Source organism: Mycetomoellerius zeteki, unplaced genomic scaffold, assembly GCF_001594055.1.
Source record: "Mycetomoellerius zeteki isolate Tzet28-1 unplaced genomic scaffold, Tzet1.0 scaffold102, whole genome shotgun sequence".
NCBI lineage: Eukaryota > Metazoa > Arthropoda > Insecta > Hymenoptera > Formicidae > Mycetomoellerius > Mycetomoellerius zeteki.
The window spans coordinates 1,513,395-1,541,116 of record NW_017255933.1 but is presented as its reverse complement, the minus strand read 5'-3'; the positions used below and the strand labels follow the sequence as shown (position 1 = coordinate 1,541,116).

At 33.3% G+C, this 27,722-nt stretch overlaps 1 protein-coding gene across 2 annotated transcripts in view; it reads left to right on the top strand.

Annotated features, from left to right (window-relative positions):
* Positions 1-27,722, top strand: part of LOC108732038 (netrin-1) — a 214,536-nt gene that overhangs the window by 146,785 nt on the left and 40,029 nt on the right. For both annotated transcript variants that reach the window (XM_018462644.1, XM_018462652.1), the window contains exons 3-4: positions 20,971-21,120; positions 22,386-22,481. In XM_018462644.1, the coding sequence (XP_018318146.1) occupies positions 20,971-21,120; positions 22,386-22,481 (246 nt within the window). The remainder of the gene's footprint in view (positions 1-20,970; positions 21,121-22,385; positions 22,482-27,722) is intronic.

Sequence of the window (27,722 nt, the reverse complement as noted above, 5' to 3'; positions counted from 1 at the left end):
TTCTTTTTCGTAGTCAACGGTGATTATAGTGTCGTGATCTTTTTTTTACAGCGTATTTGCATTATCTCGAGCCATGCATTGCATGTTACGTAAAACTAAACACAGTTACGATTCTAAAATCTGCAGTTAAAAGTTACTGGCAATTGAAAATTCTTTAAAAAAATTCTTTTTTTAATAGCCTGATTATCATATTAAGCAAATACAGTAAAAATATAATAAAAATTGTTACTTTCACATATTTCCATTTTATATTTTATTAAATATTTAATTTCATCATTATATTTTCTGCTTCCTAGTAAAACATCACGTATGATAAATTTAGTGTTTACACTAACCGTAATGTTTCTAATGATAAATTGTCTTAAATTTTATCTCTTGTTTTGTCGAATAATTTCATTCAGCATGAAAACTAAACAGAAATGCTAATTAATTTAAATTAACCAGTTAGTTTAGATTAATTAAGATAAGCAACATCCTGTCATAATATTAAAAAGGTGTAATCGTGAGGAACATGTCCCGGTTTAAAATAGATAATTTCGAAGGGACCAGATAAATCGACAGGGCATAAGCTGCTATGACGAACAAATCTCATTAATGTTATGAGCCATGGCGCGTTCACGAAGTGTATCTTTAAGATCAACCATCTTTAAGGACGCGCAGCATTATAGCCCGAAGTGTATACCTACACGTTATACATATATATACGCAGCATTTAAACTAGACCAGAGCACTTCGGCCGTCCATCTTTTACGAGCGCTTTATCTCGGCAGGCTTCACGACCCGACACCACATTACGCGCGCCACATACAGACTTTACAGCATCGTTCGTCCCGTTGTGTCATTTTATGAGATCTTCCGTGCCCGATGATCTAGCTTTTCCCTCACATCTCGTCGCTGGTGGTCCATCACGCTGCGGTATCGAGAAAAGTTCTTTCCAGGATTATATGAAAAACGTTTTATCTCTCCGGAAGTTCTTCGAGATTGCGTCGTTCAAATACATATCACATCGCACGAAATATATATATATCTTAAGATTAAATCCTTTTTACTTCTCCATTTGCTCGGCACAAGCAAATTTTAAATAATTTAACGTATGAATAATTTATTATTATTGCTCATCGAGCAACTTTATCGAGAGAAATCGATCATCAAATTCATCCATCTTTTTCACGGTAAGATAACCTATGTGGAATTGATCTCAGCTTCGAAAAAATTAACTTTCTGTAGCTTATGAGCATTCGATCGCTCATCGTTTGCACATGAATGCACATTTCGAATTTTCGTTTGCACACTTCTGGTGAAAAAGTTATTAAAAAATAATTTTGGAAGGGCTAATTTCATACTAGCCCCCAACCACGAGCAAATTAGATTTAACTAGTCTCAATTGATTCGCATATTCAGAGACAAGTCGATTTTTAATAACTTTTTACCAGAAGGGTGCAAACGAAAAAATGTAAATACATGTGCAAACGATGAGCAATCGAATGAGCTATAGAAATTTAATTTTTTCAAAAGTTGGGGTGCCAACTTCATACTGGTGCTAAGATATTTACACTGTCATAGATTCCGGCCGCGTCTGCGCAAAGTTTCGGATTGACTGTAGCACGTACAATATCGAGGGATCGCGAGAGGATCGGCGGCGGTTCAATCAACCTTGTGTACACGAAGGGATAACAATTTGCTGACGCGCACGTGTCGTCTGAAGACAGGAAGGTCCAACGAGATGGTGGAGAGGGACCGAGAACCGGTTTGAGTTATGAATGCGAATTTCTTTCGCGAGCTGCCTGATTACGGGGGTGGAAACGAAAAAAAAGAGAAAAGAAAAACGGGGCGAGTCGTGGGGTACGGCGACGCCGGGGTTTCGTCGTGACGCGAATACATCAGTCGCTCGCTCGCCGAGAGTACTATATGTCTCAAATGGGACCTGCGGTCTTCTCGTCTAACAATGAGACTTGAGACAAGAATGAAGAAAAGTCTAGCTATCAATAAAATATAATGTACAATTAAAATATTTCATATTCTTTCCAATGAATATATCATGAAGAGATTTTCTTGAAATTTTAACATAGCTTCGAGAAAGCGTCGTACGATTTTGTGTTCATCTAATTCATACAACACAAATTGATTATATAATTAACTTCTAGTACATACAGTTGAGTTATTCATGTCCTACTTATTTCTTATTCTTTGAAATGCTAGAAGCATTTAATTAAATAATAGTCACTATCGTTTATCTTTTTTATAATACACAACTCTATATAAATACTTTTTAAAGATGTTACAGTATATGTGAGAATCATTTAATAATTTTTTTACATATATTAATTTACTTATATTTACTTAGTCATCGAACATGCAATATCCCATCGTGTCTAATAAAGGACTGAAAAATCATTGTATGTACTAAGGGGGTTAATAATATGATTTTAATTAAAATCTCTCATTAAAAAAAAAAAACTATTTCTTCCAGTTTGTGTAGAATTTCTGGCATTTATAAACTTCAATTAAAATCTTGGATAAAATAAATATTCACAACAGCGTTTTTATTTTCAGTAGATATGAAAACATTCTCTATAATTAGATTTCTTTGAAAAAAAATTATCAGATGAAATATTGCATTCCATAATAAAAGGATTTATCTCTGAATTATTTTTCAGTAGATCTACAACTCTCTATGTAGATAATGCCGTTTAATCCCAACAAATTCGCGAGCGTGTCTGCTTCGCATTCCATGTGTCAAAGGGTAGATTATTTTTTCCATCGCCCCTATCACGCGTCGAGTCGTGCGATCATTCATTTATGAAGGCGGCCGGCGAATAACGGGCGATTCCACGGGAGCTCATGGTGATTGCTTTATTCAATAACCAATCTACGGCATGGCTGTCATACCACGGGAAATTTTCGCGAAACTCGACTGCCAAATGAGCCGTGAATCCTCCAGGATATAGCAGAGCGGGATGCTCCTCTCGAAAGGTATTGCCGTGCGGTTTTATTGATCGGAAAAAAGTTTATCCACGAGAACGGTGACGGAGGATAATTCGATTCGCCTGGAGTGCGATTCCCGAGACGATGAACGAAATGAGATACCTCTCTCTCCTTCTCGATCATGTCCCCGTAAAGTTTAAACGATTCAAGATCAAGTATTTTTTTTTTTCGAGTTGCGAAGATGGACCAGAAATCAAATTGACTTCACGTTATAACAGGAAAGTCGGATTCTATATTGACGTTTTGGTGTAGATAATCCGTACTTTAGCTGCTCGGAATTATAATAGAATTAATTCGCCGTCTATCCGCAAATCGATTCTCAAGAATAAGTTCTTAATGAAATGACAGTAAGAGGATTGTACATGGTGATTTAAATCAAGCTTTCCTTTCGTAAAAGATTGATGTCGAGATATTGATCTAACTTTGCTCGTGTTAAGTTGATAGATATTATATTCCTTCGCGATAAATTGCTTTTACTTTCGTTTGTCTTATTTAATAAAGTGATTGTGCAATATAATATCCATACGTAATATCTGATATGAGATAATATATAATACCTAACGTAAACCTAATGTGTGTGTGTGAGATTAAGGTATATTGAACCTCTCTGGATATTTTATTAATAAAACGTCAATTCTCCAGATTTTTTCATAATAGTTAATATGATGTAGCAAAAGAAATCGCAAAATCAATGTAAATAGGATTTATAAACTGAGCGGCTTCTAAGACTAAAGGCAGAAAAACCTACATGCATTCTCGTAGCTGTCTCGTTGAGAATTCAAACAAGTCGATCAACGTGAGAGAACATGGCAATATAAAAACTGTCAATGGATAGTTTTTATATTGCCATGTTCTCTGACTGATCGATTGGTTTATGTCATGTGAGTCATGTCAGTTTGCGAGATGCCCGCAAAAATGCATCGATCTTTACGACCTTTGATTTAGAGATTTATATATCTGCAAAAATAATATATTATAAAATCGATAATATAATATAAATCAATATTTTAATTTATTTCTTGTGTATATATATATATAATTTTTCCAATTTTTATTATTTATTTTTAAACTTGTCGCTTACTAATGCAAAAAAATAGTATGACTGAAGATAGCCATGATCGAAAGTTCTAAGTTTAAAAAAGTTTTAATAAAAGGAAATTCGAAAAGACTCAATATCAACGTTTTGTTCATAGCGATTTTTAGTCAACAAATTATGAAAAAAGTTATATTCAATTTTCAATTAATTTCTTGGTATATCAAATATATGTAAATTATATAAAAACATTACAATTCTTTAGTATTAATTTTTTACATAATATCGTAGGAAAATAAGGAGAACCGTATATAAGGCCATTTAAAATATACATAAACGACCGGAATAATTACAACAGTGAAGCGTCGTTGGCGTAGCACACTGAGTGCTAGATTTGTAAACGAGGTATTATCCCGAGTTCAAATCTCGATAGACTCCGTTAATTTTTCCGTCTCCTACAATTCTGTTCTAGTAATTTTAATTGTTATTAAATTTGTATCGAATGTTCGATGCATTGGTATCTATGTGTGCCTTCCAACGAGTGACACAAATGACACGGTGTGACAATGGATCATTACATCCTTGCTGTTTGCCAATGTTAAACAAAGATAACATGATCACTGTGTCCGCACTGTGTCGCTTGTTGGAAGGCACACTATTATGTCTCACATTACTTCCTTCGTAAAGATTAGAATCATACTTAAATTCTACGCGGAAATAGCGCGAGCGGTAGTTAAATTCGCCATCCGACAAAAAAGAGAAATGCTGCTCGTACACGAGCGTTATCGCGAGATCTTGACGTGTTTCGCGACAAAGAGAAAGAATCCGCGAAAATTTATATCATAGTGATGATAAGATCTCTACTTCCCGCCACCCCCCATTTCATTCGTGAACGGCCTTCCGCTCCTAATTTCATTCCACTTGCGTGCGAAGAGGATTCGTTCGCTCGCTTGCTCACTCTTTTCTTATCCTCACCGGCGATAAATCCGAAACGAGTCACGTCCACAGACACACCGAAAGGTGGGAATAAACGCTTTGTGGCAGCCGCGCGTCAAGAGCCACCGTGATGCGGCCAGCTTTGATCTCGGAGGTGAGAGTGGAAAAAAAGCCTCGATTCACTTCCAGTGCTTTGACCCGCGCACGTTCTCGATCCCGTCAATCTATCCAGCTCTCTCGATCAAAGACGCGCCAAGAAACTCTTGATTTTCTCTTCTCCCTCTTCCTCTTATATGAGATAAAAAAAAATGGAGAAGAGAACTGCGACGCGATGGAAGAACGAAAAGGGGAATTCCTTGAAGAAAACTTGGACGAAACGTCGAGGACGAGCGGTATGAGAGGGGAACTATTCGGTGGATTGACTTTATCGTCGTATAGCCCCGCCAGTTGGATTGGGGGAGGTTTACTCGAGGGAAATCAGGCTGATAATCCGATTAATAAATTGGCCCGCATCCATATGCCGTGCATATCGCTCTTGTTCTCGATTTAATTGATCGCTTTCGTTGCACGGTTCACGTTTAATATCCGCTGGTGATAATGCATCTGCATATTTCACGATGACTCTTGACTTTAGAATGAGTGATTAGGATGAATTTGTATTCCTTAATCAACCATTTGAAATCAAACAAAGCAATCACATAGAATAAGTATGTTTAAAGTAGTAGAAAAACAATACATTAAAATGTTTAAAAATAATAATAATAATAATATAATAATTTTATAGAAATATAATGTATGTTTAAAGAATAATGTTTTCATTATCACGGAAACTATAGTTCGTTCGTCTAATAAACACGTACTTGGAACTCTTTAAGGTGTTAATTTAACTCAATTACGGAGATTTAAACCTTTCATTACTACTAAACTTGTGTCACAGCATCGCGTCGTTCTTCATTATCATTTTAATAGCACGTTAGTCATTCCCCGTCTCGAATATAATTGAGCGCTTACGTATTAAAAACTTTTCACCGAACAGAGGTTGAGGAGATCTTTCTTTTCGTTATTTTCGGCACGTTGAGCACATCAGCAGGACATCGTATCTGAGACCGGATGCCCGTGATGCACGGCAGTTTATCGAAACGGGAGGGTGGCGGGAATCTGCAAGACCGTGGAAGAACGTGGGCCGAAAGTGACCATCAAAATGGCCCATGAGCTACCCGCTGCGAGAAGAAACAAGTGGGCGAATTTCGACATGCAAATTCGGCCTCCGGATCCGCCTTGCAAACTCTTCGCGATCACGAACAGACACACGATGATGGTCAAGCTTTGATAAAAATCCGCTTATCCACTATGAACATTTACACGAACGAAGGAAATGTGAATTTACTTATATAATAGTTGTACAAAAAACAAGATTGACATGGATTGCAGACTGCTGCAAAGTGACAGTGAGATTGACATAATCGAACTTCATATCGAAAAAACAAATTCTATTATTTATAAAATAAAATCATCTCACGAGAATCTATAATAATTCGATAATAATTAAATTAAATTTATGACATTTATATATTAAATATTGAATATTTAAATGATAATTTAAATATTCAATTTGGTTTCTACAGGCATTTTCTTCAAGGAAGTTGGTTTACGGGTAATCTCCGTGTCTTGATACATCGTTAAATGCCAATATTTCATGAATATTGCGGTTCACTTCATCAGAACCATGATCAGGACGAGAGCAATCTGATACTGATAAAGTGAATTGCAATATTCACGAAACATTGGCATTTGACGATGTATCGAGACACGGAGATAAATAATCCATGTAAACTTCCTTATTAAATATTTAAATTACATTAGTTTTTATCCTTAATTTTATCTTTTGTAAAATAAACATCAGATGTAGTTGAAAGTACGTCAATAGATTTATGAAATTATACACTGAAATACCATTACGTCGCGAACAGTGATATCTCATCGTCATTTTATAAATTCGATATTAAAGTAAAAATGTCACATGTTTTTTAATATTGGAATCCACTATAATGAAATTCAGCTCTGTCAGTGTGATAATCGCTATCGATTATTTATAAATTATTTTAACGAATGTTATTACATGTATATCTAGAATGAACAATTTTTCTGACAAAATCGGAGATAACTATAATATATTGATAACTATTTTATGTAATTTATATTTTACTTTATTGTTTTATTATTCTTTTATATATTCAATAATAAATATATATTATGACTTTAATATTTTGAGATATAATGATATTAATCTATCGGCAATATAAAGTAGATACAATTAAATTGGAGCTTGTAATATGGATATAAATTTGAATAAAAATTAGAAAAATTAAAAATTAGAAAAATTAAAAATTTTTTAGAAAGATTACGATATTATAAAATATATATATATATATATATGGCTGTCTTTTTAAAAATGCTTTCTCCTTTTTGGGAATAGCTTTTAATAATAATATTACTGTGAAATTACGTTGCATAATTTTATAATGCCCGTACTTTGGCTTAGCGAACGACCGGAAACATGTAATAAATCATAACGGTTAAATGGACGTCGCCGGAATAATTGCATGGAAGCGGAACTCGATTTATCCGTGAGGAAAAAACGAAGAGTCGTTGGCACCAAGTTGAGAGCTCTTGAATCTTCACCGTTTGCATTTACCTTAATTTCCGTACCACTCTCAATTTACGCTGTAATTCCACAGTATACAAATATGTTTACTCGCGGCTAATTTATGTGATACAGAAACACTACGACTGTCTCTGTCGGTGAGATAATAAAATAATTTTTATACTTATAAACTCAGTACATAATTCGACTTAAATGAAGTAGGAAGAGTTTTTTCCATCCAAAACAGGCAAATTATTTTAATGTTAGTAAGAATGCTAGCTAAAAATTAATTACGTTAAAAATACAGTAACGTGATATTTTTGTCAAATTTGATATTTTAATCAAATTATTGTAGTTTTTGAAAGTACATAAGATTTTATTGCTATGCACTGCCAATTCATAAAATTTGTAATAAATTTTAATTTTGTATTTGTTCCTTCTTTTTTTTTATTTTTCAGATTAGTAATGTTAGTATATATATTACGTCGCCCTAGTCTCATCGCGATCTCATCTTGGGCAGAGTATAGAATGTAAATTCGGCACATGCGCCTGCATTTTATAATTATGATCCCCAGACAGCGCGCGCCGACCGTGTAATCTGATACCCATTTTCGTTCCATTATAAAATTCTAATTAGTCGCGCGGGATTTATGCCACCTGTAAGAGGACGTCCGTTGCCATAAAGATCCTTATCTGGCCACCCATCTCCGAATCTGCTTTAACTGGCTTCGAAATACTGACTACTCAAAGTCGAAAGCTACGCGATGACGTGCCACGGTAGAGCTTTTTAAAATGAGGAAGGAGTTTCATATTTATAATCGGATTATGTCTATGGCGAATTAAATTCAACGGTTATTTATTATTAAAATTACTCCCTCGATAATTCTTTGTTTCTCGAATTGGATGTTGAAATTTTCTTTATATCGCACGTTATCCGTTAAATCTCCAAGTTTATGCTCGTACGCTCAATCCATTCATACATTAGTAATACATAATAACGCATAAAATAAGCCGATTAGTGAATATGTCGATAAAGTGAATATAGTGGCCATTTATAATAAAATTCAAAAAAAGTTTTAATAAATTATTAGAAGTTAATTATGTTATATTAAAATTGCATCCCACACACATTAAGCTAATAAAACTTCTAAATTTAATAGATTATATTCATTAAATGATGATCTTTTATTAATTAATTAGTCGTTAGAAAGATATAGGAACGTATATATTATACTTATTTAATATGATACGTACAACTGTATAAAAAAATTATTTGATAATCGACTAGATAATTAGTATAGATCGAAATAACAAAAATGGTTGCCTGAAGATAAAAACAATCGCAATTGCAACGTAACTTTTTTTAACACTCACGGGGAGAACGAATAGAGAGGGTGAACAAGAAGACGACGAAGAAGCCTTTCAGGGTCAGTTTGATTCTCCTCGATAATCGGCTTAAGGCGCCTTAACAATTTCATGTAGGTATAGGAATATAAATATGTGTATGCTCGTGAGACTGACCCGATAAGTCGAATTTATGACGCACCAGAGAGAGCTTCGCTTTCTTCTCTTATTCGGTTTCTCTTTCTCCTACTTTTCTCTACCTTGATTCTTTGGACCATGATAATCTGGATGAACGCAACCGCTCCCTATTCCCGAAATCCAGTCGGTTCTCTTCTCCCACACATTTGCGCATTTAGACACGATTATGCTAGCCTGCGTGATCTTTTCAGGATGCATTGCGATCAGTAAACTTGTACTTTTTAGTGAGAAACAGTTTACGAGAAGCATAAACTTCACAAATCATATAGACATTTTATGCAAATTTTATGTACAATGATCTTCAGCCAGAAATCAAAATCAAGAGATCAGGGGCAAATGAATATAAGAAACTGATTCTTATTTCATTTATGATAAAAAAAGTTTATCCTAAATAATGATCAAATAAATAGATATCTGTTATATAAAGAAAAACATTATAATAAATAGAAAATAAATGCGATAAAACTTCTCTTGCATCTCTTTGAAATATTACTTTGAAAAAGTCTTATTATGTTATTGTCAGATTATTCTATAGACTTACTAACTAAAGTAATATCAAAAATTCAACTAATTAACATTATGAAATTGGGATCAATGTTTGTCTTTAAAAGATTAAAAATTTAGCTAAACTAGCATAAAAAAACGTTCTATGCGCAACGCAAATTTTTCAAAGACCCCGTTTCGTGTGACGTAACATATCCTGCCAATGGAAAATAAACGAATTGTTAGGTGGATGTTGTTTCGACATGCGTTCTCCCGTAAATACTTTTAGAGGGGAATGCCTGGCTATATTTCGCATAAAGTCGGAACACCATCCAGAACGCTGCGTTTACCTTTCAATTGAATTTCGCGCTGCACGATTCTTAAAAGGATACAATCACTAGTCTATGGTTACTATACGTTTGCAATGGATCAATTAAGTGACGACATAGAGATTGGCCATGAAACAGACAGATTGGCAGATGCAATTACACGGATGAGAAACGTAAGATAAAGAATACAAGAAAAAAGCAGATGATCAAAACGTCCGAGCAATTTGAAAAGAGATAGATATTAATTAAACGTGCGATTATTTAAAGAAATAATAATTATATTTATCAATCAATTGCTGTAAATGAATATAATTTCCTATCATAGTCCTAGAATAACTTAAATTTCCTATCATATTCTTTCATATTTTGAATTTCAAAATAATTTCAGAAGCGTAACAACTTCTATTGGAATTGCTTTTATAGCAAGAGAATCATGTTTGATATAATATGTTTTAATATATTCAATATAAAGTGAGCTCATTAAACGCTTATGAGGCTAAAGAAGAGTTTAAAATAACTTCGAACAGTATACACATAATGAGGAGTTTCTCTTCTAACTTTTTATTAAGATATGTACTCGACTTCGAATGCAATCGTAATTAACCGCTTTTCAATGTGTCTTCGCATGAAAAATACGAGCGTGCATAAGCAAGTAGGTGAGAGGGATATGTCACGTTTCTTTCGGTGAACCTTCTCTCTTTTCATGGTTCTTATAAGAGTCGGATCTGTCGACGAGAAGCGAAAAATTGTCAAAGGCTGTTTCTGAATTTCATTATGCAAAGCGATTATTGCGAATAAAACTGACATCGAATTTGATTAACAAAATAATCGAGATATTGAGAACGCGATTCCTTCAGTATTTGCATGCATGAGAATTCCTACAATGCATTTTTAATATCTTTTTCTTTTTCTCTGTTTTAAATACATTAAAAATATTTTAGAAAGAAAAAAGTGAGGTACAATATGCATTCTGAAATTTCAATAGAGAAGTCTTTACTTTTTAAGCTTTTTATAATTCAACAATTATAATATTTCTTGCGGACACCTCACAATTTTAATTTATCGAAGAAATAAATAGGTACTATTAAATCATAGAAAGAGAAAAAACCGACTTCGGTATCGCTTGCCGATACAGTCAATCCTAAAGAACGAAGAGCTGTCGAAAGCAGGTTTGGAATTTCATTATGTAAAACGAGCTTTGGCACAGCGGCGCCCGCGATCGTTTATACCGATTGGATTTTAATCCGGAGACAGGAATATCGATTATTTCTTTTACAACTTCGACGTCGCGAAAAATCTATTTCGTGCACATTTATAAAATAAGGAATTTCATAAATATCTATTCGTGGCATATTTGTCGACGTTGTCGACGACTCGATGCATATTTAATGCAAAAAATACTTAATCCCTCACGATATAGAAAGAAAGAGAAAGACAAAAAAAGAGAAAGAGAGAGATAAAAGAAAAGAAAGATAAATAGGAGTGCCAAGGGTAAACTTTCTAACGTCATTGACCATGGCTGATTACTCAGTCTGGACGTCGCGAGTCGGAGACACTTCCAGTTGGATTCTAAAGTGCGAGACTATCCAGGAATGCACACTAACGTACGATCGTTCACGCACCAAGGTCGATCGATCGATGCGACGATAATAGTATCATGAGGAGAAACGACGGACATTCAAGTTCTTGAGGTGTCTTCTCTGTGAAAGTGGTGTGTCTGTCGCGATAAGAAGAACCTCTCCAAAAGAGGAACGCGACGACCATTCGTGCTGCCATCGAAGGATTTAATCTGAAGGAGATTATCGCTAAGCGGCGAACGATAGCGTCGCTTTTACGATTTAAGCTCATAATATAAAGCCGAGCTTCTCGCAACTTATCGACTAAATCTTCCGGATGGGAATCTCGAAGAAGCTGCATAAACCAATGTTAGTAAACGTATCATCTGAGAACATTGGCGGATAGGATAATGAGAAAGATAATTTTAAAGAGAAAACTTTACTATTTTATTTCAATTTGGAAGAAATTTATCAAAATCATATTTGTTTTATATATATATCATTTATACCAATTTATGAAAAACAATTCATCTGTTATAAAAAATATTCCTTATAAATATATATATTTAAATACATTGATAATATCATAGACAAATTTCATATTGAAATAATAATTTTCTAAGTTTCTCTTTAAAAATAAATAAGTATCTTTATATATATTTTTCACAATTCTCATCTGATGTGTTTAATTTTCAAAATTTTATGTCAAAAGAAAAAACAAAATAGTGTCTCATGTTAAATATATTTTTCTTAAAATATATTCTTTATCTTAAATATCTTTTTCTTTATATCTTTTTTAGTTATTACATTAAAATTTTAATTACCAAGAACTTTTTGTACCTTAAATTTTATTTTTTTTTTCATTGTCATTAAACGTAAATTATTAATGTTATCACATTACTAATGAAAATAAAGAAGAGGAAGCTTAAATGTGCTGTTTTGGATTCAACGGTGGGATAACATGGAAGACGGAGGTCTAAATCGGCAGGACTAAATCCATAGCCTCGATAGTAGAAGCACGACGGGACCATTTGCACTTCCGCGAAACGGATTAATCTTGAAGATGCTGTCGAAGGGACCGCTTCACGCTTTCACGACATCAATAGCGTGAATAGGGGAGACCCTGAACCGAGCCGGAAGCGCAAGATGTTACGGCAGATGATGCGAAAGAGTGGTATTATGGCAATTGACGACTTCGTGAAGCATTATACGATTTACGTCATATTTCTATTTTATTTTGCATGAGATCGCACTTTCTATTCTGTCCTATAGAAGATAAGATTTTTGACAGACGTTTTATAAAAATTTGATACTTTTGTTAGTACTCGTTTAGCACGGTCCTTGTATTTTTACAAATTTATATTAAATCCTACAAATATTTTTATTACTTCTCTAGTACATTTTATTAATGTACATTTTATTAATGTACATTTTATTAATGTACATTTTGTTAATGTACATTTTATTAATGTACATTTTATTAAATTCATAATATTTTATAAAAATAATTTCGTTTCAAATATTTTAAACATTGTTTTTAATTCTTCGAACAAAATGTTAATAATTAAAAAATATTCTTAAATAAATTTCTAAAAACTGTTTACTTTCGAGAAGTTCTTTAATTTGTAAATATAATTGCTTATTTAGAAAATATTTTATATTTTCAGTATTTAGACGATTTTTTATAGTTAATTTGTATATATAATTTTATATAATTTTATACAATTTTCCATTTCAAATGTAGAATCGATAAAATTAGACTTCGTATAGTCTCGTATTCTCTATCTATCTTTCTCTAGAACAAATCATGTGAATATATGAATGTGATAAATTTATTATCTGCTAACGGTACAGTTAATTTCTTGGTACCAGACCTCATTCATTTATCGCGAAAGATCAGATGAAACTTCATACGTGGGTTATTGGTATGTTAACGAAAATTTTATTGATTAAAATAACATCACTATTATAGATTGCGGACAGAACCACGATAACCTTTCCAACATAGTATTTCCACGAATGTCGGTATGCTAATCGCGAGAAGAGGCAACAGAGAACTGAGGAGCGGAATGACTTGAAGAGCCAGCGAGCTCGCTTGCTCGTCTCTCTGAAGTCTCCTTTTAGCGAATATTCGTGATCCGACCAACATCGTCTCGCTGGAGGGCGGCGAGAAAATTACATTACAAAAAAGCAGAAACGAAAAAAAATTGCAACGATTACATTTATTTTTTCGATGCAAAACGCGTGAAAAGCTGCATTTTACGTAAAGTTACGCTTTTCAATACAATTAAGAACTATTATATTGATTAATATCAAACGAATCTAAAAATTTATAAGATTTAGTGCGATTAAAGGGACAATGTTGTGGAATATAAATTTCAAGATTCTATCGCACTGAGAAAAATGTCTGATTAGATTAATCGAAATTCTGGTTAAAATGGATGAACTAGATTTTTAAAATTAAATCTACTAGAAGTCTAATTAAGATAATTGAAATTCTGATTGATAAATTAAAATTTTTTGGTTCGTTCATTTTCAACATTTTTTTCAATACAAGTACTCTATTTTCTAGGTGAGAATTTTTTACAAGAAAAAACACTGGTTGAGTAGAAATATTTAGAAAATAATAGTATACAAAAAACATTTGCAAAATTAACTCAACTGTTGCATTATAACAATTCATTATTCATAAGAATCCAAAAGGTTAAAACAAGCAAACGGTGCAACAAGCGTGTGTATATGAATGCAGATAATTTTAAATTCAAACAGAAAAATTTGATAAATAGCAGGAAGAAACGTGAACGAATGTTGGTGTGGAATAGTCAGAACGGTTGACCGCCGGACATTACTGTGTAGTATGTATGCCTCGGCTCGTTACAACAAGTGGAACCATTAGAGATCGCGCAGTACGATTTCTCTGAAGCGGAGTGGTTGTACAACCTATGGCGTGGAAGATGTGATAGTTCAAGTTAATAGTTTCCAAAATCGACCCGCGCTGCCATGTATAACGGCGTGTCGTGCTTGACATATGAGTAAAATGTAAAATGACCGTGATTTACGAGCCTCGCACATTTTCTTCTATGGGTGTCTTGGAGTCATGTTTATATTAGCTGGCAATAAGTGACACGCCAGTATGCTCGCTCATTTCGCAAGCGTAAACGTGAGTTACGGTGCTTCGTCGTGCTTCCTGAACGCGCGCCGTCGCGTCGCGTCGTACCGATCATTCGCGCACTGACCTTTCGAGAACACATCTGAATACCGGCCCTCCTAGATACTATCGTAGACGTACACGCACCAGGAACGAGCCCGATTCTGAGTCCCAAGTAGACTTGTTGCATGAGAGAAAGAGAGAGAGAGAGAGAGAGAGAGAGAGAGAAAGCGAAAGGGAGAGCGAGAGTCACGTACGAATGATTAAAGATGGCTATTCGGTGCACTGTTCAGTGTTTTAATTTTTTTCAATTTTCAGTTTTTAGAAGAAATATTAAAAAGTATCAAATAATCCTGCAATAGCAAAATGTAATTCAAAATAAATAAATTAGAGATCTTCAAGTAAAAGATTAGACATCGTTTAGATAACTTTTGATTAGATCCACCATATTTTTCAGGACATTTAAAATAGAATGAGATGAAATGAGACGCATGAATATCTCATTCTATCTTAAGCAGATCTTGAAAAAATATACCGGATCCAATTTCTTACTTAAGAATCTCTAGAATGAACTACTGGAGATATGAGATAATACTGAAAATATGGGATTTTCATATGTTGTGAGAAACAATAGAGAAAATCTAAATAATCGTTTAAGAAATTAAAATTAAAATTATTATATGAAAATTTTTTTCTACATTTGACCATAATAATAATTGTTACGATAAATGTATAAAAGACACAATCTTATGGTGGTACAAAATAATCAGCAGCAACTAACGAACAAGAGCACAGTTTAAGTTGACAAGCAATTCTGAATAGACGTGCTCTTAATCCTGGATTTAATTCCATGTGAAAACGGCACAACCGGCTCGGCTTACCGCTAGCGCGATAATCCGATAATTCCCGTTTCCGATTCTGGCGATCAGGTTAACATAGAATTCATTAGAATAGGAACGTGCCTCTGTAGAATAGTTGTCTAAAGATAGGGAGAGATCTATTGTACACAGGCATCATAATCGTTTTCGTCTCATATCCTTCGCTTAATGGATTTAACCGCGGCCATGCGCACATAGTGTCTTCTCCAGCTTAGATCTCACCAATAAACAAAAGATAGGAAACAAACGAAATGGCTTCTTAGCGTTAATATAATCTGAAGAAACATGCAAAGAGATGGCAAGATGAGATACGAGACACTTGCGTGCCAGCAGTGAAGGGTCGCTAAGGGAAATCACAGTTATTACCATTGATGCAAGTTCTACATACAGAATGTCTCATAACAAGTATATTTTCATGTAACTCTTTTTCCTGCAATTCTAATAATTTTGTAATTTGAGTTGTTTCATTCCAAGTTAGAAAAAATGGAATAAATTGCTTTTATAAATTAGGGAAAATGCAGTTTTATATAGGAAAATAACATACAAGTATTATTATTTTTCTTTTCCTGTCCTATTCTGCTAAAATCGCTATCAAATCCATGTAACATTAGCTTTTTAGATCGCGTGTAAGAAGTATCTCTCGAATACTAAGTCTCTTGTGTAATTTGTTACGTAACAAGATAATATGGTACTAAAAAGTTGCCTTATTTAACGAGTACTATGTTTAATCGTCAACTTTCGAACAACCTTCATCTGATCTTCGCGTGTTTATTCTTAGAATTACAAAGATTGCTCAAGGCTTTTCTTTATATTGAAATCGCAAATCACTGAATGTATTCGCTTTGTTTCATTATACTTATTATTTTTACATATACATGTAGTTAATTATTTAGAAATATATATTATATAGCCATATTTAAATTTGCAGAAACCAAGATCCGAATAACAATAATAACAATATCATTTTAAATATAATTACAGACCTAATTAAAATTTGCAATTTGAAATTCTACTATCAACTATATGGACTTTTATTCTTATAAACATTTATTTTAAGCTTGATTGTGAAAAAGTACTGAAATCCGAATAATTTTCAAATCCAAAGCTGTTTAATAATGTAATTATATTAATTCACGATAAATATAATATAAATTAGTGACAAAAGTAGAAAAATAGCAGCAGGGCTAACTTTTCAATAAGCTATCTTTGCAGTGCGCAATGCCGTTGCAATAACGGTGACGATTTTAATGATATATCCAAGAATCCTAGCTCGAATGATTTCCATACCTCGCGGTATTGTGACGCGAGATTGCCGCTTTCATCTCCGACGTCTGGCGTCTCGCGGCGAGAGTTGCATAACGAATTTATAGGTAACGAAAGGGCCCGTAACGAGGGAACAAACGACTCCTTGTCTCCGGAGACAAGTCGCACGGATACGAAACAACCGTTACAACGATTTAGGTGTCGAAAGTCGAACGTCGTTTCCAACGTCGACCGAAGACAGCGGCCGAAGACGACGGTAATTTATATCCCCGACGGCGGTCGTCGCAACAAGAAACGTAGTAATCCTTGAACTACGTCGCTGCACCGTGATGTCTCTAATCACTGTTTATGACATTTCTAATGACAACGCCGCATGACCAATAAACCGTGTCGTGACCTCCCGTGACACACGTCCGCGGAATTGCAATCTGCACCGCCGATCGAACTAGTTCGTGCACGTTCGCGGTTGATTAAGCTATTCGTCGCGCAATCCAAGTTAAATGGTGCTAAATGATAAAATCTAATTGATAACGAAAAGATTCGTCGTTCAAACATTAAGACAGTTCTTCAAGATTTCTACAACATATTATTGTTTTTTATGATGTTTCTTTATGAATTGTTTTTTATGATATTTCTTTATGAATTACATGAAAAATTGTTCTTTTTCATAACTCTCGTAAACAAGCTGAAAAATATTTTTATTCCATCTAACTCAATTTAAATGAATGACAGTAATATTTTGCCATTTATATAACTATTAAAAATTGTAATCTCATTCAGTGTCTTAAAAAACCGATAGAATTATTGCCATGTCAAGTTCACTTCGGTAATGAATAGTCAAATAAGATACAAGAATGTTGTCGGCATCGAATGTTGTCTGTACGAAATATTGGCGAGTCCAATTTATGTCAAACGCTAATCACGAAGATATGTACCCATAGCAATAAAATTTTTATTGGGCGATTGTATTTTGATTGCGCGCCATGAATCTAAGCAGTTAGCTCGCTCAAGAACGATCGAACAACGATTCACGTCAATGTGCAAGCCGTCGACGATTGAGAATTATGTGAATCGTGTTCCCCGTTAATTTTCGTGGACCGTCTCGCGAAACAGATGGTAATTTATGCCGGGAATGGAAATTTAAACGAGACGTTGTCCCGTATACCACACGCGATACAATTAGCTCTCGACAAGAGTTGCGAAAGAAGATAAGGATCAACTTTGTCCCATGGTTAGTAGCGTCAATTCTAGAAAACAGTGAGACGTCAGTCTCGTTTAATTATTGCCTCGACTTTAGTAGGCTTAAGATAATTAGAATCCATTTATTGCATCATGAATCATGATTCTGTTATAAAATGAACAGATCGTGATATTTACAAAAAAGATTAATGTATCTTATCAATTTATTCTCATCAAAATAATTACGCATAATTAAAAATATTTTTGAGAAAAAATTTTCAGGGAAGAACATAAAGTTTATTGAAATAACAAATTTTCAAATTTTGTGACATAGAATTAATGCAACCATTTGAATTAAATTGTTATTTCAATAAACTTTATGTTCTTCCCTGAAAATTTTTTCTCAAAAATATTTTTAATTCAATGATGTATCTACTTTTTAATCAAATCGTATATATCTCGTATGTCAAATAATGAGATTCATTTTGCACACATTGCTGTTAATTTTAGTCCTTCGTGTGCGACATAAATTTTTCATTGCCCTGTATTATCAATACGATACAATTTACGAGAAGGATTCATAACTGCAGTTGATTATACACGGTTGTCGTAAATCAGTCGGGTTATTATTTTATGATGAGCGCAATTTTGTTGCGATTATTGGTAGTAAATCGCGTTGGCGACGTACGACTCTCTCGAGAGACGGAATGTTAATGCTCGGATAATTATGATAACTTGTACCATGATTCTATGTTTTCCTTTTATCTTCACAAGTTATTTGCATTTTATTTATACAAAAGAAAACAGGTATCATTCTTGTAGCATTCAAGTAACATCTATTACTGTCAAAATATAACAATAAATCAATTTTATTTATTACTTTCCTTTTGTTCTGTAATTTTCGAGATATTGACTGATATAAGTATTATGCTTAATAATAACTACATCAGCAATAACGTTGTCCTCAATTTTCGATAAGTCTTCAATATAAATTAAAGAGAAATTAACGACCTTCATTTACTCATATTAAACAAAGGAGTACTCGAAGAGATAATTGTTATTCCTTCCTGTACCTATGCAAATTATTCGGTATAATTAAACGTGTGGTCGCTTGAATATTTATTAACTTTTCTCTTCAGCTTAAAAAATATTTTCTTCATCAAGTCTTAAGGGAAGCTTATAAGTTTCTCTGAAGTATGCTTTGACGATCCAGTCATCGAGACACGCTTGATTGATTTTATAAATCCTCCGGAATGATCAATGAAGATTCTCTTTGTCCTACGTGTAGCAATAGGCTCTTTAATATCTCGCACACTCGTGTCTTACGCAAGATTAGGGCGCATAAAATTAGGATAAGGCTGGAATGCATCCATCTTGCAATCCCCTTCTATCGTTTACGATACCTATATAACACGTCATGTACAGTATATCCCACTTTGATCAAATTAATTTCAAATGAGATTTTTTTTATATTTTAAATTTAGTTTTTCTAAAAAATTTCAAGGCATATCTTTTGCAACTTTTCCATTTATAATATTGTTATGATCAATTCTCAAATTAAAATTTTCACAATTTAATTCAAATCTGAGAAAAGAATAAGATTTCATTGTCTATTTATATCTCTGAAATTCAATCTGTGAAATATCTTTTATTTTCAATTATTTATAATTAGAAATCTATTGATATCTCGATAGTTTTGTAACAGAAAAATTTTAAATTAATTAAGAAATCATAATAAAAAAAATCTTATCTGTAAAAATAGGACCACTGTGTGACATTAAAATATCTGAGATATCTGATATTATTAATTATATATTTAATGAGAGACATTTCTTGGTTGAACGTTTCTGGACACTTTATTATCTAATATGATGATAGATAAGTTTTCTATTTGAATGAGGTTAAAACGCGAATATTCCTAAACATAATTTCGATAATATATTTTAATCTTAAATTCTTTAAAAATTAAACGTGAATTCAAAAAATCAGTTCTTTAATTTCTATAATCAATCTCAAAAATTTTATTTTATTTTCAATTTGTCGATAATCGCGAGAACTTCCACCACATCAGTATACTCCTCGTGTCTTGCTCGTGGGAATGAAGCGCTTTTATCCCGCGTAAGATCTTCCGTTTATCGAGATGCAGTCAATGGCCAAGGTCCTTTTATAGGCGCTATGTAAAGTCCGCGCTTTATCTTAATTTCAGGTAGCGGATCGTCATGCCTGTTTGGCTATCTCCATCATTTTCCAGGTCGCCTATCTACGCTGTTTTCTTAATAGAATCAGCGTATCTCAAAGGTGCGGTACAGCATAACGAGATATGCAGACGACAATAAGTTCGAACACCATGCACTAATATCAGCGGGTTGACGCAAGTGGATTTGGCGCGACCAGCTTGATTAAAGCTCTCTTTCATCCGATTTTCAGTTTGCTTTGACATAAAATTTTCTCCAATAATTAATTAATCATACCATTTATATCACGTGTCTAACTAAATTACGCTTTTCCCAATTGTCACGGAAAGAACGATTTTACTAAAATATTTAAAAGTTTAGCTAGATATAGATTTGAAAATAATACTGTTGAACCATCGAAATAATTAGATATGTAGGAAACTCAAGCATGATGAGCAAAGCTGGAAAAAATTTTAGTATTCTAGCAATCAACTAAAATGTTCTGCATAATTATTTTAATAGTCCAACAAAATTATTTTTCAGATCTATATATAATTAAATTTTTTAATACTTCAGCAAAATTATACTTTCCGTGCAGAAGCTAAAAGAGGACTGATGTACATATTCGATGTTTCAAGATAAAAATAACAAAATAAATTCTGAATGATTTCTATATAACAGAAATAATATACATATAATGAAATAAAAAAGCAATATATATTATCCTTAAATTTATTAATTTTTAATTTTCTCAAAAATTTATTTTGATAAAGTTACGCTCGTTTTCTATTAACTAAATAGCTCGTTTTTTATGTTACAGCGTGTGACTGCCATCCGATCGGAGCTTCTGGAAAGACCTGTAACCAGAGCAGCGGCCAGTGTCCCTGTAAAGACGGCGTAACCGGTATTACTTGCAACAGATGCGCCAGGGGCTACCAACAGAGCAGATCGCATATTGCGCCTTGCATCAGTAAGTACACGCCCACGCGTGCGTTCACTGTGCTTGATACCCGGTTTCATTGCCGCGTTTATCTTTTATTTCGATTTCGTTTCCGTCGACACTCGTCACCCCCCTCGAGCCAAGCTCGTTTTGTGCGAGCTACGCCAAGCATGTCGCGATACGAGGAAGATAGTATTCCGACTACAGAGAATAAGAGAAATTGTGTGTACCTCTCTTAAGATGATGTTATGATACATTTGAATAAATTTTAAGATGCTGGTCAGTCAAAAAAATGAAAGAGAAAGCGGATTTCTTGCAATTACATTTCTTGAGAACGTCTGAACTCTTTCAGAGTTTTTCAGAAATAATGCTCTAAAGCAGATTCAGAACGCTAAAATTACAGAGAATTTAAAATATGAATTATAAATTCAAAATAAAAGAAAAAAATATCGCAAACCTCTTTCTGTCAATGCGATTTATCGTTATCGATATATTCGCGTACACGCCATGATACAAACGTGCAATGTTGTATGACCAGAAAGAGAATGCAAAAAGTCTCTCACCAAGCTGATTTCACGTTCGATCTTTTAGTCTGCTACTAGGGTGGCGAGAAGGTCGTGCAAAAAAAAATATCAGAGCTGCTCGACCACACCCGTACTGCTCTCGAGAATGATCGATCGATCGATCGAGAGGAACACGCGACGATCTCGACACCGGATCTCCTCGCGCTTGTCCAATTAGGCGAAATTTGCGAAAACGTGTGTGCGACCATCGGATCGGGGCCTATTCCTCTGCTTCCGCCGCCACGGACGGCTTTTAGTTTCAAATCGAGTTTCAATCAAGAACGAGTGTTCGTGTCACGAAAGATTACATCGTTGCCCACCTCCGGGTATCACGAAGACACAATGCTTGTATTTTATCATGCAAAAAGCCTCACAGTCAGCGTAATAAATACAGGACGAGCGAAAATGTCATACGGTTGTTTGTGCTTCGAGCAATTAATGTACTCAGATTTTATGATGCACGTTACTTCGGATCAAAAATATTACAAATATAAAATAATGAACGTTTATATTTTTAAATATATTAAAAAAGTCGCCGAAGATAGCGTCTTTAAGATTTTAATGATTGTTAATGATCTATTTCCGAGAAGATCAGAAAATATTTTTCGCAATCTCTGTATAAGAGAGAAACAATTATCGATTCGAGCGAGAAATTCTTAGCATGAACATCTGCAGGATTAACTCAGCCTTCCATCCAGACTCGTTCCTCTCATTTATCTCGTATTCTTGCAGAGATACCCAGGGTCGTGCAGACGCAGGGTACGGCTGGTGAGGAGAGCGGCGAGCATGAGGACGACGACGACGAGCATGGATACGATGGACGAGCTGGTAAGTAAGTGCAAAGTAAATTCAAAGGTACGTATACACACTGAGCAAATGAACAACGAACAGTGAACACGATTTTTCGGACATTCGTATTCATTTGTTCACGCTATCTCGCTCGAATTAACGCAGTAGCCTCTGGTTACATTTGGCATATTGGTTGCATATTACCTATATTCTCTAAAAGTGAATCAGTGTATTTTTTATTACTGACTTCAGTGCTACACTTATAACTGTAATCATCGGTAAATATTTACTATTTTTCAGTAATAATACACTGATTCACTTTTAGAGAGTACGAGTTTAATTACATTTGTTTTCGTATATATATAAAGTGGGATACAACTATCGAGCGCACCACTACACTTTTTAAATATTATAACTATTTAATTATAATTCAAGAAAATTATATGGTTTACCTGATTATCTTCATGTCTTGGAATATTATTAAATGTCAATTATTTGATATTATACCAGATTGTTTCTCGCTCTAATAAAGTGAACTGCCAATGTGCATGAAACATTAACATTTATCAATATCGATATATCAAGATGTGGAGATAATCCGTAAACAACGTAACTTTCTTGAAGAAAATACCGGTAAAAGGTATAAATTACAATTATTAATTAATTAAAATTACTAATGAATTAATTATATCCCACAACGTAAAAGCTACAAAAAAATATTTTTTAGACAAATTGTAAATGTTTTGCAAATGTTTCTATTAAATATTGTAACTGGTAATTTAGAGAAACATACATATATTAAAACTTCTAACGTCAATTATGCATATATCTTACTTTATCCACAATAACCATTTTTTGTTCGTTATATGTTTGTTCAGTATATACGCACTTTCATGCGACTATGTATAGTTTGCTTGTTTGCGTTTAACTATCCTACGGTCGAACTACTTGACATTCTGAGTGTTACGGTACGACGCGTCGAACACTCTACTAGTGACACACTGGGCGACGTAAAAATTACTGGTGAACGATGGAACGTAAGAAGATAAAATAGATGAGTGGGAAAGACAGAAGAGACAGAAGGGGAAATAACATCTCGAGTCTCAAGAGGCAAGCGATGTTAACGTAGGTCGGTATTCTAATGTCACGTATTCAGCACTAATGTCCATGTCCGATTCTGAGTTACATTTGTCTTGTACGATGATTTAATATAAACGTGAGATGAAAGTTAAGCAGCTGCATTTAACGCTGGTAAACATAAGATAAATACGAGCATAATAATCTTCCAAGTAATTTTGTGACAATCACGAATCCATTATAATATTGAAATGATATTGAAAAAACGATATTTTGCGCTAAATTAAAAATAAAAGAAAGCATGTACTGCAATATCAAGACGTTTTAAAATCAATTCGCGTAAATTTTTCAAAATAAATACGAAAGAAAAATTTACTTTACACTTCGATTTGGAATTATTATTAAATAATTAATGAATCGTGAATTTGTTATGCTTTAAAATCTGCGCTGCTAATAATATTCTTTAAATATAATCCATGTTCTTTTTGCATTAATATTTTATATTTGTATCATTTGTACAGGGTTTTAAGAATTAAATATTACTTCACGAAAACGTGAATGAACTGAGTAAATACACATTATACAAAATTCTACGATATTTTATTCTGTACTATCAAAAATATCTGCAAAATATAAGTAAAAAAATTTTATCGATAAGAAAATGAATCTCTTTCTATTAAATTTTAAGATTCACTTTTTAAGCATTAATATCGAAACTACGATATGTTAAAGAAAAAGGAGAGTTTCTACTTCGTAACTTTATACAGTAATAAAAATCATCACTTCCTGAGAAATCATCACTAAAAAAGTTTGGAATTTGTCCGTGAAATTCGAATTCTTAATGAGAGACTGCTGAACTTTTGATACGTATTGTGTACACAACTAAGTAAACTTTGGTACGGATCTGAGTCTGTGCGATCACTTTATTATTTCCGCAAATTTAACGAGGATCAGGATGAAAGGAAGTCGATCTGGATACGAGCTTCGTCGCCACGTGGTAGAACGGAATGCGGGCGCTATATTAATTTAAGCAGACAGAGCAGATAGAGCTGGTGAACGAGCGAGAAGGAGAAAGAGGGTTGGAACGTCTAGCCGCTCGGTCGCAGCCTCTCAGCCACCCCTAATGGCTTAATTAAAACTACCCTCGCTTGCGGCTCGCCCGTTTACTCCGGCATTTTCACTCGCGTAGACGATGCGCGATTTTCACAGCAAGCTCTTAGCCGTGCTCGGGCAAGTGAGCGAATCCTCTATTCGAGACGTCGATGCATCTCGATAAATTTCGCTTTTAGATGCCAATATTTTCTCAATTGAGATCATATATAGAAGAAGTAAAGGACAGAATCTGACAGAGTTCAGTTCTAATTAAATTTGACATATGGTGCACATTTCATTCAAGTTTCAAATTAATACATATTCGCAATGTGTAAATTTGTAATTTTTTAAATAAAAAGCATTTTAATTTGTATGTGCCTAAAAATATTATGCTTCAGATACCTTATAGATATTTTCTTTATTATATAGTTAAAAATAGAACTTGACAAAATAAAAAATTTATTGTAAGCGATAAATTCTGAGTGAAATATCTTTAAATATTAATTATGAGAAGTCTACGTTGATTGGAATAAATGTTTAAAAAATATTAAGACGCGGTACATAGACCAGTACTGCGGTATATAGAAGGATTAAACATTAGGTGCCGGCGATGTACACTAATGTAGTTACTGTCCTAGAACTTTAACAAGAAAGTTTTATCTCGTAATTTAGTGTCGTCCCCAACGATCCTGTCTTAAGGACGTTGCAGAGAATAGCTTCCGATTTTATGCAGAAAAATGGTTCTTTCCTAAATTCCTACGCTTAAAACTGTTTTAATCTGTATGCAAATTGGTTTCTTATGTCACTGATTATTCTGAAATAAAAATGTAGAATTCGTAATAGTATCATTTAATGTATTTTATCAAAATATTAAAAATTATTTAATATAAAAATTTATATAATTTTTAAAAATTAAATAATAATTATTTAATTACATAATTATTATATAATTATATAATTATATAATATATAAATTATATAATTATTAAAAATTGTTTAATACAATTAACTTTTGTAATTCAACTGTTCTAGATTATTTTCAAATTAGCTAAAAATATATTTATTTATAATTTCATAAATATCACTTATATAAATTCCTTTTATCTTTTTAAAATATCTCTTATATATATATATATTTATTTATTTATTTTGTATTTTATAATTATATTAAATTTGTCGTTCACACCAAAATATTTCAGCATTGCATTCACTTTAATGTCACGTTTATATTGCTATCGCGTACATCGCAACAAAAATCAGAATAAACAGGCTTTCACTCGGCAGCGTCGTTACAATAATCAGATAAGATGTTGATTTGAAACTTGTAAAACTGTGCTGACAATACATCTCGCGTTCACGACGAATCGAGTGATTTTTCCAGGTTGAAAACTGACGGCATGAAAAGCGAGAGGCTCTCGTAGTTGTCGTCCCTCTCGAGTTCTCTCGTTGCATCGAATACACGCGTTTCTACCCACGCGTGCTCCATATGCAGAGCGCAGATTACGTCTCGACGCTCCCTGCATTTCGAACGCGAGTGAAATATCGATGCGCGAAAAGGAATATCGTGATCGAGTTGCACCTGGGGCCAAATACACCCCACGGGTAATATGATACTAATTATCAGATATTGCGATCGCTCAAGAAATTATTCTTGTTTGACTAATTTTATTTTGCAATCATTGAACTGAAGATAAAAGTATTTAATAAATACAATTGAGAGATTATAAGATGACAATTTGTCTTTTCGTCACAAAGAAATTTTTTGAGAGTAGTACTTCTATATATATAAATTTATTCTTATGTAACCTTCAAACTTATTCTACTTCTAAGTTTGAAGGTTACATACAGTGGTTGCCAAAAGTTTTCGGCCAATGAGTAATTTTATTGTATTGCTCAGATAAAGAATCTTTACAACAATTTATACGAGTATTTTAATATATTTACTAGTATTTAAAATATTGTGTTCTTAACCCAGATAATATTTATGTTGCATAAGATATCTAAAAGACTCTTTTAGACATCTTTTAGATATCTTATGTAACATGCATGTTATCTGGGTAAATTAATTACAGTAAGAATTTTATTAACTTATAATATAAATTGAGAAACAGATTGACAAAAATGATCATGAAATTACATATGTTAACGGAAACTATTGGCTACTGTATAGATAAGACATTAAAAAGTTATGATATTAATTCGCAAAAATTTTTCTCTACATTTTATTTTGCGAACTAATAAAATACTTCGATGTAGTTACTTTCTGAAATACTTAAAATTCTTGTGAACTAATATTTACATTAGGACGGAATTATCGCGATTGGATTAAATTTTGTTCCCGTTTGATTTTTGCTATCGCGTGTTTCTTTATGAGACGCATAGAAGTTTTACCGCCTACATGGCGAGCATAATTTCGCTTGTAGATTACACGGCGACGTTACCTACTGCACTCGTACAGTTGTGAAATATCGACGCAAGTAGTATCGTAATCGAATTTACACCTGGCGAGTGTCGCGCCGAGTGGTACTGTCACTGTAAATTCTTGTGGGGAAACTGCCGCAGGAACAACCTGCGTAAATTATCTACCGTAATAGGCCTCCTGAAAATACTCTTCTTGCTCCTCCTTCCCCACGAAATCACGATCATGGCCTCAGCATCTCGATAATATCGCGATAAGTCGCCGCAAGTTAACATTCTTAACGAGTATCTCGGACATAAATAACGGAAGAATAGATAACTATGAAAATAATAGTCATTTTAATAAAGAAATTTTGATATTTACATACGTAGATATTTGATATCGCAGATTAACGTAATTAACTCACGTGCCTTAAATTTCTGGACTCATATTTTTCAATTTATTATTATAATTGTTATTATATAATAAATATTATATTATATTAAATTATATTATAAATATATATATATATTTGAAATTATATTATAAATATAATTGAAAATATAATATATTATATTTTCAATTTATTACAACAATTGAAGTAAAGTTTATATTTTGATAAAAATTTAATTTTTTACTCAATTGTTAAAATATTTCATGTAGAAAATAAAAAAAAGATATAACGGAGAATAATTTTGGATTGGGTTTTTGTT